Source organism: Gobio gobio (genome assembly GCF_949357685.1).
Source record: "Gobio gobio genome assembly, chromosome: 1".
NCBI classification, from domain to species: domain Eukaryota; kingdom Metazoa; phylum Chordata; class Actinopteri; order Cypriniformes; family Gobionidae; genus Gobio; species Gobio gobio.
This window is the reverse complement of record NC_137097.1, coordinates 34,623,485-34,640,892: the sequence shown is the minus strand read 5'-3', so window position 1 is coordinate 34,640,892 and position 17,408 is coordinate 34,623,485. Positions and strand designations below refer to the sequence as shown.

Genomic DNA, 17,408 nt, shown 5'->3' with positions numbered 1-17,408 from the left:
CTTTATTTGTGTCTTTTTCACACGCTCCTCACCCCGAAATGAACGAATCCTACTATGGTGAAGGCTGAGCGCATGAATATTAATTAGTCTTTGCAACCGTTGCTTAGCAACTTCCCTATCAGCGTCCAGTCACGACCGTTGTTGGTATAAGCCTTCACCATAGTAAGACTCTCTGTCCATTCACTGATGGCAACAATGTATCCGTTGCTTCGTGAGGACTAGGATGTGAGTCGTGACTGACGCTCAGTTCACTCAACTGAACTTCTCTGAGATGAAGCTGGGGAGAAAGAAAGAGGGCTCTTCTGGTGACTTACTATGAGACAGCTTGGGTCGCTTGTTAGGAGAGTTGTATTTGTCAGAGATGTTCACCACTGTGTCCCCTACGGTCCCCTCCACGAGCCTCTCGGCGGACCAGCGGACAATCGTCGTGGGTGCATGTGAGTCGGAATATCATCAGATGTTTTATCCATATAAATATTGTATTCGTTACAATGTTACATGTCTTAATTGGGCTATTATTAATTGTTTAAAAGTAGTATTAACTATTTTAAAAATGGTTGAGTCTCAAATCTTAAAGGTTGTTTTACTGTTTATATCAGTGTTGGGTAAGTTAAAAAAAATAATTAATTACTAGCTAGCCTACTAATTTCATCTTCAACAGTGTAATTAAATTACTGTACTAATTACTCTCTCTATAAATTATTGCATTACTTATTACTTCCTTTCTAAATCTCACATAAACCTCGGACCAGTTGAACAAAATAGACATGAAACTGTGCTTTTAATTCTTTACAATAAATAATATACATATTATTGCATACACTATTCTCGAACTGGCCAAAGTATTTAAAGAGATAAGGTTACATTAAAACATATATTTAAAAAAAAAAATCGAATTAGATGTGAAATCATCGTGCTATGCAGCATTTAATGCAATTACATCAGAAGTAACTGTAAATTACAGGAAAAATTAAGAGTAATCCCTAACTTGTTCAAAGGAAAAGTAATTTAATTGCTGTAAATGACAGTAGATTACTTAGTAATTAATTACACCCAACATTGAGACACACACACTTATATATTTATTTATTTAAAAATATAATATGTATGTGCGTGCATGTGTGTGTGTGTGTATAGTATAGTATACACACACACAAATATATATAATATTGAATGTTATTGAATATATGTGTGTGTGTGTCTGTGTGCGGATATAACATGAGTTCTTAAGACCTTATTAGGTAGAAATTATACTTGCCAAGATTGTAAAGACTTGTGTTTTTTATGCTTAAATGTTTTAAATTGCATAAATTGTGCCCGTCTTTAACCAATTAACCGAATTGTACATTTTAATGGATGAGTTGACAGAAAAAGCAGCCAAAGTGTTTCTGAAGGGTAACAGACTGACTGATGTTTGCGGTGTGTGTTGTCTTTTTTCAGTCTGTTGTCTGGTGTTTTTCTTTATGATCGTGGTGCTGCTGTTGATCCTGTACCGGAAGGTTCCCCACTGCTGCAAAATGAGGGTTTATCGCGAATCTCGTGCTGACATGGTGAGCAAAATCTCATTCATCAAAGCTTTCATACCTTCTCAGTTTTGGTTTCATTACGTGCCTTGGGTGTTTAAGGCTTGGGAATTAATGCAGCCCATACAGTTTGGTCTTGGTAGAGTTTAATGGGAAATGGTCATATTGACATCTCTAGCTTTCTCTGAGCACAGTCTGAGACATTGCTGAGATTTCTTCTGAAACTTTAGAGGAGACGTGAGATATTAATGAGAGGTAATTTGTCATTTTCCTTTCCAAATGAAATCAGCCGTTCAATGCTGGACAGTTTAGTCGAATGAAAGTATCAAATGTAGTTAAAGAGTTACAGCTGACCCAGTTTGATATTTTTTGCGAATGAAGAACGTCTCCCACTGTTCAGTACACTGACACACAATCAGAGATTACATATTATCTCTAAACTTTCAAGAGCTCCACCATGTGCTTTAGCAAACACTGTGACACATTGTTATCGTCAGCTGCGACATCAAGCAAAACAAACTTAAGCAACGTAAGCAAGAACGCTCAAGTCAAAGATTTGAGAGTGAAAAGCACAATCTGTCCAGGTTCACGTGAGTCAGCGTGTAAACAAGCCGTTCTGTTAGTGAGGAGCACAAGACAGCATGACCGTTCCCTTGACTATCACGGCTACAAGTGCCCTAGAAAAGTTACACAGTAATCAGATCTTTAACTGAGTGGAGGAGTAAAGCTCCAGGGCAAAAGATGTCTTCCCTCGTGCACTTTTAAAAAGAGCACTTATAATATACTTAAGTGTAATGTTAATTGCAATGAAATGAAAATGTATTATAGTTTAAATTTATAGATTTATTTTATAAATTTATTGTTGAACTTTAGAGTGTTTCTGACCCACTTAAGCACATCTTTATATGTCATTTTATAATTATAGGCCTATTGTCTTTGAAATATGTTTAATATGGTTAAAGTTACTGCTGAATGGCAACCATGTCATGTATTTAAATATATTTGTAATTACACATTTGTAACAATGAAGTTGCAATTTAGGACATTTAAAATAAATTAACTTTCAGTGTTGGGTGTAACTCATTACTGAGTGCTACTGTAATTGAATTACTTTTCCCGCAGGCAGAGTTTCACTTTTGTGCTTGGGGGGACACCTTGGGGTATAATTTATATTATTATTAATAATAATAATAGTAAAGGAATTGAATAATTAAAGAATTTTAATTAGGGTATTTAAGGGAATAAATACACAAGAATAGGTTCTAGGTCTAAATGTAGTAAGGCTAATGAAGTTCACTCTTATTCGTATGTCTAATATGTAGAAAATGCAAACACTTTTTGCCATAAAAAGTTGAGCAGTTTGTATCACTAGATCTATTACTGTCGCTAGCTGAACATTTCTATCATAAAACAGTTGCCTCATACTTGCATCTATTTAAATCTTTCCACAAACTCTTGTTGCGTTGTCACAGTGACAGTATGACAGTAAGCCCGGTCATCTTTAATTTAATTGGCCATCTCGATTATTTTGACATTGACGAACGCTGTTAGACCACTGAGGTAGAGCAGTCTAAAAAAAGAATCAGCCTAAAATTTTTGTCATCCTAAAAGCAATCAGCTTACTCATTCTACACTAAAAGGATAAGACAAATAAAATAAGAAAAGTTTAATTATATAATTATTATAATTTCTTTTTTTATTCATAGCGTAGACAAAATCATTGACTCTGGTCTAGTGCCCCCCTCAACCCCCCCCCCCCCCCCCCCAAACTCCGCCTATGACTTTTCCCTTAAAAAGGTAAAATAAGGGATTACTCTTCATTGGTGGTGGTAATGAAACTGAATAATTAACCCAGACAGCAACATAGTGTCGACCCAGATCCGGCCCACATGGAACGTTGGGAAAGGATTTAAAACTTTTTTTGTTGAATACAGAAGGCGCTCTGGCAGAAGCTGGATATTTTACTTTATAATGTGTTAAATATGGATATTTTTCTTACACAAACCCATGGATTCACTTCAGAAGGCCTTTATTAACCCCTGGAGCCGTGTGGAGCACTTTTATAATGGATGGATGCATTTTTTTGAACTTCAAATTTTGGGCTGCCTTTCACTGCCATTATAAAGCTTGGAAGAGCCAGGACATTTTTTTATATAACTCTGATTGTATTCGTCTGAAAGAACAATGTCTTATACACCTAGGATGACTTGAGGGTGAGTAAATCATGGGCTCATATTCATTTTTGGGTGAACCATCCCTTTAAGTTGCTTTGACAAAATATAAGAAGTTGTGATAACAAACCATGAAAAAAATTGTGAGGTGTGAGGTCTTTTCTAACAGAGAGATTACTAGGGTCTGAACATTTTAAAACACGTTTTAATTCAAGTGTGAAAGTTCAAAACTGAGGTAGCTGAAAATATGATTGAATTGGGCAAAAAAAAAAAAAAAAAAAAATTCAGTGGCGTTTTTTAAAAGTGCAGGGACCTTCCATGTGGGCTGTGAAAGCTCAGCTCATGTCAGATCTTCTCTCCTGTACTGCGTCAGGTCCTCAGGACATGGGTCGTGAGAGCAGATGTTAGATTAGACAGAGAGAGTGCAGCGTTTATCTGCTCTGCTCACACTTTGTGACATAGCCTGAAGTCATACCTCATCCTCAGCTTTTCCTTTTCCTGTTCACTTTCAGCCCTAATCGCCCCCCCGGAGAGAACTTTAACCTTATCTTAGTAACACATGGAAACTGCCTCCGCTGCCCCCCACAAAGAGGAAATGCAAAAGCATGTCTGCTAAGTTAAACAGTGATGAAGACAGACATGAGGTCCAGGTTAAATGAGTAAGAGGCACACCGTGTACACAGATATTACCATATTTTGTTTAATCCTATCAACTCATTGAAATTACCTGTTCTACCTGCTTTCATGCAAACCAGTAACCTGGCAAAGCAAGAAGACCACAATGTAAAAAAATTACATGATATGATACATTATGACAACATTTGTTTTTACATAGCTTTAAAGGAATAGTTCACCCAAAAATTAAAATTAGCCCATGATTTACCCACCCTCACACACTGCTATAGGTGTCTATGACATTCTTCTTTCAGACGAATACAATCGTAGTTATATTAAAAAATGACCTGGCTCTTCAAAGATTATAATGGCAAAGAATGGCTGTGTCGGTTTTGAAGTCCATAAAAGTGCATCCATCCATTATAAAAGTACTCCACACGGCTCCAGGGGGTTAATAAAGGCTTTCAGAAGCGAAGCGTTTGTGTAAGAAAAATATCCATATTTATATTTACATTTTAGATTTTGAAACACTTTTATGGACTTCAAAACAGAAACAGCCATTCTCTGCCATTATAAAGATTGGAAGAGCCAGGACATTTTTTAAGGCAGCGGCTATTTACACTCAGTGAAAATAGCAAATTTTCTTAGCGATAGATGATATTTACAGTAAGTGCAAATAGCTGTAGATGCTATTTATAAGTGAAAATAGTGATATATTCTATTTACACCATGTAAAAGTAGCAGTTCTTTTCAAAACTCATCAAACATTTCCAAAGTAATACAAGAGTCAGATAATGTAATTTAAGTTCAAATGACTTAAACATCCAAGTTGATAAAAAATTTAAGGCAGCAACTTTTTCGTTTTTTACATAGACATTGAGGGGGACAAGTCCCCCCAAATAATTAGAAATGGACAGATTGTCCCCCCCCAATATTTGATATGCTTGATGCTGCTCTGCTGTACTCCATTACACACCGCTCTGTTTGTTGCTATAGGATGACAAAAGTCAAATGTTACATTTTTAGGTTGATCTGCCTCAGCGGTCGAACAGCGCTTGTCACAATGAGTGAGATGGCCAATCAAATCAAAGAAGGCGGAGCTTACTGTCAATGCGAATTCCAACGCGACACTTTTGTTATAGGAGTGAAAGAGTGCGTCGTAAGATGTAAGCAGCTAAACATTTCAATTTGACAACTGTTTTACTATAAAAACGTTCAGCGACCAACAGTAATACCGAGTGATGCAAACTACTTGACATTTTTATGAAATTGCACCGCTTTGAATCGAAAATATGATATTATTTATGTAAATCATAACTGAATTTGACGTGACAAGAAATGTTTTTTACATATTAGGCAGAAGAAAATCAGAGTGAATGTGTGCATGTTAAAAAAATGATTTAAAATATTATTCATAACTACAATAGAACTGGAACGTTTACCGTTCTCATTTATTTTTCTTTATTTCCTTAAATCCCTTTTAATCATTTAATAATGTAATTCCTTTAAATAACCAATAAGACTAACCCGCCATGTCTAAGACATGGTTACAGCAGAAGTAAAAAACTAAACTAGGATATGAACTACACTATTGTCACATGACTTCAATGCCATTATTAAGCTTGAAAGTTGGAGTTACCTCTGTAGTCACGTTTAGACACTTGATAGCAACTGCCTTTTTAAAGGGGGGGTGAAATGCTGTTTCATGCATACTGATCTTTTGGCACTGTTAAAGACTTGGATTCCCATGCTAAACATGGACACCGTTTCATAAGCTAAGGTGGACGTTTAATGGGAGTATTTCTTTGCCAAAATTAGTACTTCCTGTTAGTCATAAGTTTCGGAAAGTTTTTTTCGATCATGGGTCCGCTTGACGTCAACAGGGCGGAATTTCCTTGTATGGGCCGTACGGACAATTCTACCGGAAGAGCGCGCGCAGAGAGAGAGAGAGAGCGTGAAAGCAATAGGCTACGCCCATCAGAGCGCTGGCTCGTACAGATGGAATTTGCTTTTCCGGATCAACAACTGAGTTGCGCAAATATTTATGTCTGTTCCCTGCATTTCGGTGCCGATTGTTTTATAAACAAGGCCCAGTTCGACGCCGGATTTTCAGATCGCCTAATACTGAAGGATGGAGCGGTCCCAACGATAAAGGTCCCAACGTTGGAACCGCAGGTTTGACTGCTTCAAATGTCTGTTTTTGCCTATGCCCATCAAGTAGCCCAAACATGATCACGTATTGATCAATGGAGCATGCGATGTATAGTGTGTGTACATTTGTTTAGCTGGCCACTATATGTGTATGTTTGTGTATTGTAAAAGCACTCCAAACAACAATACACAAAGAATGGGGAAATATGTTGAACTAAATAAGCGCGGTTCTTCATTCAAATGCGCTACTATTCCATGTCTTTCTATGTAAACACTAGCCTGACGCGCAAAACCAGTCCGCTTACTACAAATCATGTCTTCACAAACCACGCGTAAACACACACACACATACACACACACACACACACACACACACACACACACACACACACATTGTAACACTCGCGCTTGACATGGTGTTCTAAATAACACAAGCCGCTAAACATATTATATAGTTAGTGTAACTTATAGGCCTACCACATAGTCGACGTCCTGCTCTAGTCGTTTTTGCTGCTGCTCCTGTTCAACTTCAGCCTCTGGGTCTGATTCCGGATCATAGATGTATGGCTGTATCTGATTAAAAGCCATTTTTTATGTTGAATAAAGTTTTTAGGGATGACGCAGCTTTCAGACGCACTCAACACAGTAACAGCGGCGCGCGCTCGACATTCTTTAGCTCCGCCCACACGATACGCCCCCAGCCGCACGGCTTTTTCCGGAAAGACTCGGAACAGCGCATCTTCCTTTTATAATTATAATAAAAATAAAGACTTTTCGGAGATATGCAGGATGCAGTGCTACTCTCTAGGTACTCAAGATTGACATGAGACTGACTGAAACTGAGTGTTTCCCCCCCCCCTTTAAAGACAAGTAAAAGCTTTAAAAAAATTACTGATGATTTTTTGTGCTGTAGAATTTGTGTTCACCACAGACCCATTCAAAAAACCCATTGACTTCGAGGCGATGGAACTGGAAGTGCTAAAATGCAACTCGTTTCCTGGTTTTGGCCTACAGAAATACATCATCCCTGCAGCGCTCAACTGCAATCATATGAGTTGTGGTGTTAAACAAAGCATTTAAAACCCCAGTTTTCCAAAATGTCAGCAGAAAACTTGTAGAGACTCGCATTTTCCTCTCATGCATGCTATTTATACGACTGTACCACATCTCCTTCAGCATGTACAGTATATTTCCTCTTCCTCACCTAAAAACACTTGCTCTGGTTGGAACACTCGCGGTCTCCCTAAGAGTCCGCACTTTTGTGACATAACGTTGCTTTGACTATCGGGTAGAAGTCTGCTGCGGAGCTTGCATCAGTGCGGGCTCTGCAAAAGTGCGCATATCAATCGCAAAGGGAGCACTTGCGAGCACCCTTCTGAGACCTAAAATGACAAATGGAACACCCTAAGGTATCATGGACTTAACGGACACACGCACGCGTCAGCCATCATGAGTGGACACGCCTCTTACTGCTAATTGGCTCACTCTCTCTCCTCCCACATCATTAGTGGACACGCCTCTTGCTGCTGATTGGCTAAAAGTGTGTTTTGGTGCTCAGTCAACATCGTTTCTCAGAAATCGCTTACTGCACCTTTAAGTACAAACAATGCAACAATGGAGAATATGGGAAAAATAATGTTTTTTTGAGTTTTTTTTTTTTTTTTACATTTAAGCATGAAAACTTATTCTAGCCTAAAGACAAAATGTGTATAGTATGGCCTATTTAAATACATTTTAACAACTAGTGGCATATTATGAGTTGTCAGTTGTTTGTAAATTGCTCTCTATAGATTTGTTTATGCTCGTAAAAGTCGCAATGAAACAGAAGTCAGCTCTTTTCTTCCGTATGTGAAGTACATTAGAGTGAAATGGATTATTGAAAAAGAAAAAAGGGCGGGACTTGATTCAATCCACTGGATGCTGATTGGAAGGAGGCAGATCGGCTGAATGCGAGTTTGCGGTTGATTGTAAGAAAGGGGCGGGGTTTAAGCGGACAAAATTATTGTAGTAGTACATTTTTCACCTTGTGGATAATTATCCACTATTATGGGTAAAACAATCCGATACTTAGATCAATGAAGAAGAAATCTGTCTTTAGCATGGTAAATCTCTAATGTTGCTTGGCGTTTCTTAAACTTTATGACTTGCATAATACAAGCCCTGCTGAAAAATCCAGCATAAGGTACTGTATGTTTGCATACTGTGGACCAGCATAAACTATCCTGGACCAACATGGAATTCATGCTGGTCTATGCTGGAGTTGTCAGCAGGAAGTTACTAAACTACTACTAAACAACAGGCCAATGCAAATGAAACTCTTTCATCGTCTCTCCAATAGAAACTTGACTCATTTTGAGACATATATGTCTTCTTATTGAGGCGTTTGATCGTTAGGTTCAGTGTTTTGGTGGGGGGGATCACAGGAGACAAAGGTTTTACTTTAGGTCAGGCACTCAAAAAGGCACACCGCTGAAGAGGTCCTCCCCCGACTTCAGGACTGATTTTACACGCTTTTGCTTTTTCACACTGCCTGAATCAGAGGAGCAAACAAAAGAACGTCTCTCTTACTGGGGGGACTCCGAGACTGTTGAGCGTGAAAACCAGTGAGGGAAGGTGACCTCTGATCTCACATTTACTAAACGTGTCTCTCAGAGTCCCGAATGAGAGGGGTGATGGGAAAGGTCAAAATACGTCACCGTGAGTGATGTCAGAGCTGTCAGGAGTCCAAGACATCAGCAGTGTCTCAGATTAGGGCCCAGTTTCTATTAGGGGACGATATTTGCCTACTGAAAAATTGATTGACAGGCATTTTTTTGTACCTTTGAGAGGGAACTTTTTTTCTAACAATATAAAAATAAAAAGCATGTTGTTCATTTAAAAGAATATACTTAAGTTTGAACTGAATGTAATGTTTTCAGACACTTAAATGCATGTTAATTGCAATTAAATGAAAATGTATAATAGTTTATATTTACATTTAATGCAAATAGCTGAACTTTTGAGTGCATTTTTGACCCACTTAAGTAGAAATTTCATAATTTCTTCTCGTCTTTGAAATACAAATATATTAAAATATATTGACGTTAAATGTAATATTGAATAACACACTATAGTTAAAATGATAAGGACTTTAGTATGTTAGTCAACACATCAAAGTCATTATTAAAACATTTGACAGTATTAGAAAATACACTTTTTGGTACAGTCAGCAATGTATTATTGCAAAATAACCATTTTATACGTCTTACACAAGGGTGAATCTCAAGATATCATGTTTTGACCCAAATTTACAAGAAATTATATTTTACATATCATGTCCTATTTTTTAAACATGCATATTTTTGCCATTGTGACATTATTTGATTGGTAAAGTATTTATGGTAGAATATGTTGTACTGCCTTTAAAAATGTATTTTAAAATGTAATTACAGAATTTAATGAAATAATAATAATATATTGACAATATGAAACTGTCCACACACAGTTATGGTAGAAATGTCACCCAAAGTGTTTTTTTTTTTTTTTAAATAAAGAAAATAATGTCTTAAAAAGGTTTCATTCTCTTCGTCCAAAATATAATTTCTTATTTTTTCTTAAAATTTTTGACGTGAAATTCTCCCAGAAATGAAATATAAATAACTGATACTAATTTTCATTGTATTTTACCTCAAGGCCTGGTTAATTTCTGACCCTTCTCTGCACATTTGGGCCAACTAGTGCACTAATGACTGACTTGTCCGGGTGACATATGGGCCTGTAAAACGGAGTGCGCTCGTTTAATAGTACCTGCCACAGAAACAAGGGTGCAAAACAGAGGCAGACCTTTAAAACGCCACTGTGGGGATTGTTACTCAGCACCCTGATGACGCAGTAAGACACTGTATTGTCCCGGGACACAAAGGCTTCTATTTAGGTGTGGGGTAATCACTGAGTGTCCGGCTGGGCTGGAGGAATTCCTCTGCCTCACGCAGGGCCCGCCTGCCTAATCTAGTGGTGGATGGGAGGGGAGGGAGCCATGGAGGAAGTTGCTTGGTGGTCTTCTCTTTAGCGGCGTAATTTACGACCATCCAGAGGCCTGATTTTACATTGCAGAAGTAGGAAGAGGAGGAGAGACATTGCGGAAGACAAAGACGGGGGTGTGAGACTTTAAATCAAGATTGGTGATGGTTTGACTCAACATTGAAAACATTGTAACCGCTATGCTGGTGGCTGAGCTCCGGAAATGGAGATGAAGCTAAAACTATGAAGCAGCACAACTGTTTTCAGCATTGATAATAAACATCATGTCAGAATGGTTTCTGAAGGATCATGTGACACTGAAGACTGGAGTAATGATGCTGAAAGTTCAGCTTTGATCACAGGAATACATAACATTTTACTGTATATTCACGTAAAAACAGAAATTGTATAAATTGTACGAGTATTTCACAGCATTACTATTTTTACTGTATTTTTGATCAAATATCAAATGCAGTCTTGGTGAGCAGAAGAGAGTTATTTCTAAAAACATTTAAAAAATCATACCCAAACTTTTGAACGGTAGATTTCAGAAATGTCATACACTGTAAAAATGTGTGTAATTTTTACTGTATAATATTGTAAAATGCTAAAAACAACTGGTAATAGATTAAATAAGTATATTATATACAGGGAAAACAGTAAAGGATCTAGCCAGACATTTCATGTAATTTTTTTTACAGTAAAACACAATTAAATACACAGTTTTTAGAAGTTAAAACAGTTAAGCAAATTATAATTTACAGTGAAAAACTGTAAAATGCCCAGAATTCCCTGTGTGACACTTCAAATTTAAAAGTATTTTGTTAATTTTTTTTACAGTGTATTAACAGAGGCTTGTGATTTCTTGTTGAACAGGAAGCTCCTCCTCCTCAGTACTACAACAGCAGACAGACTCTAGTTGCTTCATCTGACGTTGAGCAAACACACGACACGGGTCATGATAACGTCAGTGCACAGGTAAGCGCTATGAAAGAACCCGCATCCTTCCGCACAGTAGTTCGTCATTTACTCACCGTCATGTCTTTACAAACCTGTATGACCAATAGGCACCAAAATACTTTTCCTGAATGGAAAGATACTCACTTTTGTTTGTACGTATTGTCTTGTGCAGAAGAAAGAAATTAATACAGGTTTGGAACAACATTAGGGTGAAAGAGATTAATTTGATACGCCCCATATCATCAGTTTATATTTTGTTTGTGCTTGTGTCTGTCAGTCGGGCTCTTTGTTCCTCATCGGTGTGCCCAGCAGCTATTACCTGTCCTCACTGGAGCCTCCTCTTCCTCGTCTGCCCTCGTACGAGAGCGTGCGCAAGAAAGACAGACAACGGCAGATCCACATGATGATAGCCGACCGCTTCGGCCTCAGCGGACCTATTGTGACTGAGGTGACTCTTTTAGCCATAGTAATCACATTCAGTGTTGGGTAAAAGTAACCTGAGCTACGTAATCGGATTACTTTTTTCAAGTAACTAGTAAAGTAGCGCATTGCTTTTAAATTTACAATAAATACCTGAGTTACTTTTTCAAAAAAGTAATGCAAGTTACTTAAAGCTGCTGTCTGTAACTTTTTTTGTGTTGAAGATTTACAAAAATATATAATGAGAATGTACAACATGAATCCATTTTCCAAACCGTGTTTTTGTCTTACCCTGAATCATTATGGTACACTTATAATAAGTGTTTATATTGGGACTATTTTAGACCGGCACTGCTGCGGAGGAGCACAGTCCCTGCGTGACTCGCTATAGACATAAACAGAGAGAAGTAGCTCCGGCTGCAATGTTCTTCCTCAAGACGCATGCAGCTCTGTTTATTAACCGCTAGAGTGCAAAAAGTTAAAGACTGCGGCTTTAACTTTCCCATGTATTGTATCTACTGTAGAGGCGTGAATTTGAATTTCCATCACCCTGTTTTTATGCGCATTTTGAAGTATCGTATCAGAAACGAGTGATGGAAACGTTTTTGGGGGGGAAATCCCTTAATTCGCAAAAAAGTTTTTATGCTTGCTTGAGGTGTCTTTTGAAAAAGAGTTAAAGCGAATAATGGGAGCTGGAAATGCATTTGCTGAATAAATTCTGATGTAGCGAACATTAAACCCACGTGACTAATCGGCTGTTTCCGATGATGGCGTTTTATTTACTGTTGGTTACTAGGTTACCAATACTACCGTCATCGGCTCAAACAACTTGATGGAAACGCACCAAATTTTTTTGCGAACTTTGAACAGATTCGCTTCACGTTTGGATGGAAACCCAGCTACTTTTGGTGTGAAAGGGCCTTTACATTTGCCAAAGACAGAACTTTTTTTTGTTATTAAAAGACAAGCAAGCCCAGCCCAGGTGAGGAAAAGGAGCGCAAAAGTAACGTAACGCATAACTTTCCATGAAAAGTAACGAAATAATGTAATTAGTTACTTTTTTAGGGAGTAACACAATATTGTAACGCATTACATTTAAAAGTAACTTTCTCCAACAAATGACTGGTTGACATGATATGCCATTTTACTGTTTTCAAAATAAAAAGCAAAGCATTTTTATTTAAATGTAATAAAAGCAAAAGTTACGTTTTTTATAAATGGCTGGATAGAAACAAACTGATTTTACCTATAATCATAAAATTGCAAAAAATATATTAATTTAATAAGCCTGTATATTTTCAAATTGTCACAGTCTGTTTCAGCAATGAGTTGTAGATGCTAGTGATGGCCGATTTCGAAACACTGCTTCACAAAGCTTTGAAACCTTTACAAATCTCTTGTTTCGAATCCGTGTGCCATGTGATTTCAGTAAACAAGGCTTCTTTACATCATAACTGTTTCAAAACGTATCTTTGTGAACTCATGAATCATGCAGATTCACAAAAGTGTCAATGGTTTTTACTTGATCTCTGATCTGTTTTATACATTTGTAGACATTTTAATGAGACAGTTTGAATTATAGTTAATAGTCTCTTATTGGCCTGTTTAGCTGAGCCACCCATGGAACAAAAAAAACATGCCCTGAAAACTGATAAAAGAACACATATCATACAGACTCTTGATATGCACTCGCGCCCATCTGTTCGCCCATGGGCGTGCTGGTCTGAAAACCAGGTGTGTTCATGCGCATTGTTGGCCCTGTTATTTTGAGGAACTGAAAACAACTGCACCATTGACCAACAAAAACCTGGTCGTAAGTCAATAGCTTAGTATTTTTTGTGTTATATTGAAAGGGTGTGTTAGTAATATGCGCCTATAGGCGTGTGCACAACGTGCTTACACTCTGATTATTACACACATAGGGACGCGCAGCAGCACACAAACATTTTTAAATATTAAAAATAAAAGATTCCTCTCTGGAGAAGCGTTCAGTCTTTCCGCTCGCAAATTCCACCATGTAAATAACGGATCCGCCATGGTGCGAGCGCAACTGGCTATTAAAGGGAATGGGAGATGAGACTCTGATTGGTTTATTGCACGTTACACCCAAAACACACCCGGCCATGACTCATTAAGAGACTAGGTACAACCCTTTTGGACCATGCGCCTGGTGTGTCGACCGTTTTTTCCGTCGTTAGGCTAGCAAAAGGGGATTCGGACACACCCTAAGTGCACCTGCGCCATTCGCTCAGATCGTTAAAATAGGGCCCTATGTTTTTAATACGAATGACCCTCAATTTTATTCTCCGTAACATGATCGTATATCTGAGAAACGGCCATTCACTGGCGCGCATAAAGGCCCAGTATCCCTCACCTGCGCATGACGCATGCATGCTTTCAGAATTTCAAGGCCTTTTGATATTGACTTTGTGCAAGGAAATGCATGAGCACACACACTAATGGGAAATAATGCACGTCAAACACAATAAAAGTGGCCGGTCTTGAAAGGTAAACATTGGCAGAGAGTACGGCTCATTGTCCGTCTGTCCTCTCGTTCACTCAATGGGTGGATCGTTCACTCACGAGGGGCGGCTCTCACCTATTAACCAGATTACTGGGCTAAGTGAGCTTGTTCTCCATCTAAAGGCCGCCGTATTGTCTGTCCTATAATAGCTCTGTTTTTTTTAGGAGGCTGAAGGGAAGGCTCAGAGCTCAAAGATTAAACATGATAAAGAGATAGCCATGGAGAGACAGATAAAATGGCAGTAATATCACCAGCTGAATTTGTTTAAATAAATGTTGAGCACTGTGTTATGAATTAGCATAGTGCAAAGGTCTTTATCTTTTGGGAAAGTACTGACCTGCTGCAGCAGCAATGCTAAATAATAATAAACTACATCTTTATGTTTTCTACAAGATGTTTTGGTAACACTTAACTTAAAGCCTTTATGTATAATGCATTATAAAAGCATTTTAATGCATTAAGTAAGCCTTGTAATGCACCTTATAATGCATTGTATGATCTTGTGAATAATCGTATCCACAGTTAGAATATGTTATTATACATTGTTACACCTTTATTAACTAAAATGTAACAAAGAATGTGCAAGTATTATAATGCATTTTAGCTTTGGCTACAGTTATTTATGAAATTAGTGATATAATGCATTATGTACATTATGAATAACATTATTTCAGCTAATTCTTTTAATTTTTTATTTTTTATTAATTTTTTTAAAAAAATCAGCAGTTTAACAGCAGAATTTGTGGTGAACAACTACATTACCCATGATGCTGTGCAAAAAATTCCACCAGAGTCGAAACAACCACCTATTTAGCTCCGCCCACTCCCATGAAGCACTGCAAATATGTATATATTTAAGAAATATTTGCATGTATATACTGTATATTTATTGATATCATTTTTATTATACATAATTATACATATTTTATACATAAATATATATTTTCCTAAATATATACATGCATGTGTGTATTTATACATAATAATTATACACAGTACACAGATTACATATTATGTAAACACAAACTTTTATTTTGGATGCGATTAATCATAATTAATCGATTTGACAGCACTAATATATATATATATATATATATATATATATATATATATATATATATATATATATATATATATATATATATATATATATATATATATATATAAATAAACACACACACATGTACTGTATATAGCTAAGGTTGCTTATGGATTGTAGATGTGAAGGTCTGTTCATACCACGAACGATAACTATAATGATAACTATAACCATGAACCTTTAAAAAAAACTCTGAAGGTGTGTCACATTTACTGTTGTTCTGCAATTTATTTTGGTAGTAATTGGAATCTGCATGATCAGGAATTTTGCTTCAGGGCCAAAAAAAAAACAGTTTCCAGACTTTTACTAAAGATTATGAAGGTCATTTTGTTTTGTGGATTAATTTGCACGGTTTAACTGTTCACCGCAAAACTATAATGTGCGCTAACAAAATAAATAGGGTCAATTGGGATTTCATGTGGACTTTAAGAGAATAACCACACCACTATAAAGATACTGACTGACAGATATAGGAACAATTTTGCTGGAATCCTTTTGAGAGCATTTTTGAACGATAAAAAACACTGAAAGCCAATCAGAGTCCTTCCAATTTTAAACCACACTGCAATTATGGCTGCGTCCGAAAGCTAAGGCAGATGACTTATCAAGGGCATGAAGGCACCACACAAAACCTCATGACACTGAATAAAAATAGAGAGAAATCGAGCAAGCTTTGGTGAAAACGTGGCAAATATTTAACTACAACAATAGTAATTTCTCACTAGTGTCAATGAACAGTGACAAACTGACCGCCAACTGGCCGATTCCAACAATTTTGTTACTCTGCCATTATCATTATAGCTGTTGTTTGGACTTCCCTTGCTAACTTTAAAAAGAAAACATGGAGATAAAAAAACAAGGATTGTAGCTGCTTGCATTCCTAAATGCAAAACATTGTTTTGTTGCCTTGACAAGAAGTTCAAAAAGATTACCTGCTGCTCATTTCACTAACAAAAGTTTTTTATGTTGACTTTAACTAAAGCAAATTAGTTGAGCTAACTTAAAAAGTTGATAGTAACAAGTTGCCTTATTTTTTTAAGTTAGCTCAACAATATTTTTCCTCTTTTCTTTTTACAGTGTATTCTTGAAGAATTAGAGTGATTATTAAAGCTTTCAATATCTTGATTTCTTAATCCTGAACGTATTCAAGTTTTGTACTTTTGGTTAAACACTAAAAAATGTGCGTCGCTTTTGAATAAGTGATTCACAGTCATTTATCTTGTGTGTCACACATGTGGTTTAAGTCGAGCTCTATCTCTGTTTTTACCACAGCCGCCTCCCACGTACGAGGAAAGCGTTCGTCAGTCCGTCCAGTCCATTGACGTCCTGTTTGACATCCTGGCCCCCGAGGAGTGTCCGGTTACAGTCTCTGAGCCTGGCACAGATTTACCTGCTTATGAAGCTCTACCTCACATCACAGACTCACAAGATCCCAATAACGCGGTTAATTAAAGCGCACTCACGCAAAGGGAAGAATGCAGTCCGTCCTGAGCAGCTGTTGAGCTGTCGATGCCCTGACAGCTGATCGCTCACCCTGAGGAGCAGGCTGACACTGTAGCAGACACTGTGTGCGTGGATCCGCTGTGCTGGCAGAAGACACCACAATATGATAAGACTTGACCTATGCAAAAACTTGCACTAGCACACGGCCAGAGGAGAAAGATAATGCTTCACTACAGGGGAAAAAAGGAGAGGAGAACACGAATATGCAAGAATCCTGTTAAGAACAGCATCAAACTGCTTTAGAATTATACTGACTTTCCATGACTTTTCCAAGCCTACAAATTTAAAAGTTACATGACATTCCATGATATTACCAATTTATATACACCGATCAGGCATAATATTATATATCCTAATATTGTGTTGGTCCCCCGTTTGCTGCCAAACCAGCCCTGACCAGTTGAGGCATGGGCTCCACTAGACCCCTGAAGGTGTGCTGTGGT

The 17,408-nt window shown here is 37.4% G+C and overlaps 1 protein-coding gene across 1 annotated transcript; it reads left to right on the top strand.

Annotated features, from left to right (window-relative positions):
* Positions 1–320: 320 nt before the first annotated feature.
* Positions 321–16,914, top strand: LOC307121109 (uncharacterized protein; the record flags this gene model as incomplete). The annotated part of the gene is made up of 5 exons (XM_079808541.1): positions 321–437; positions 1,441–1,550; positions 11,336–11,437; positions 11,697–11,867; positions 16,735–16,914. The coding sequence occupies exons 1-5, from the start codon at positions 362–364 to the stop codon at positions 16,912–16,914; spliced, it is 639 nt and encodes a 212-aa protein (XP_079664667.1). The 5' UTR covers positions 321–361.
* Between the last annotated feature and the right edge of the window lie 494 nt (positions 16,915–17,408).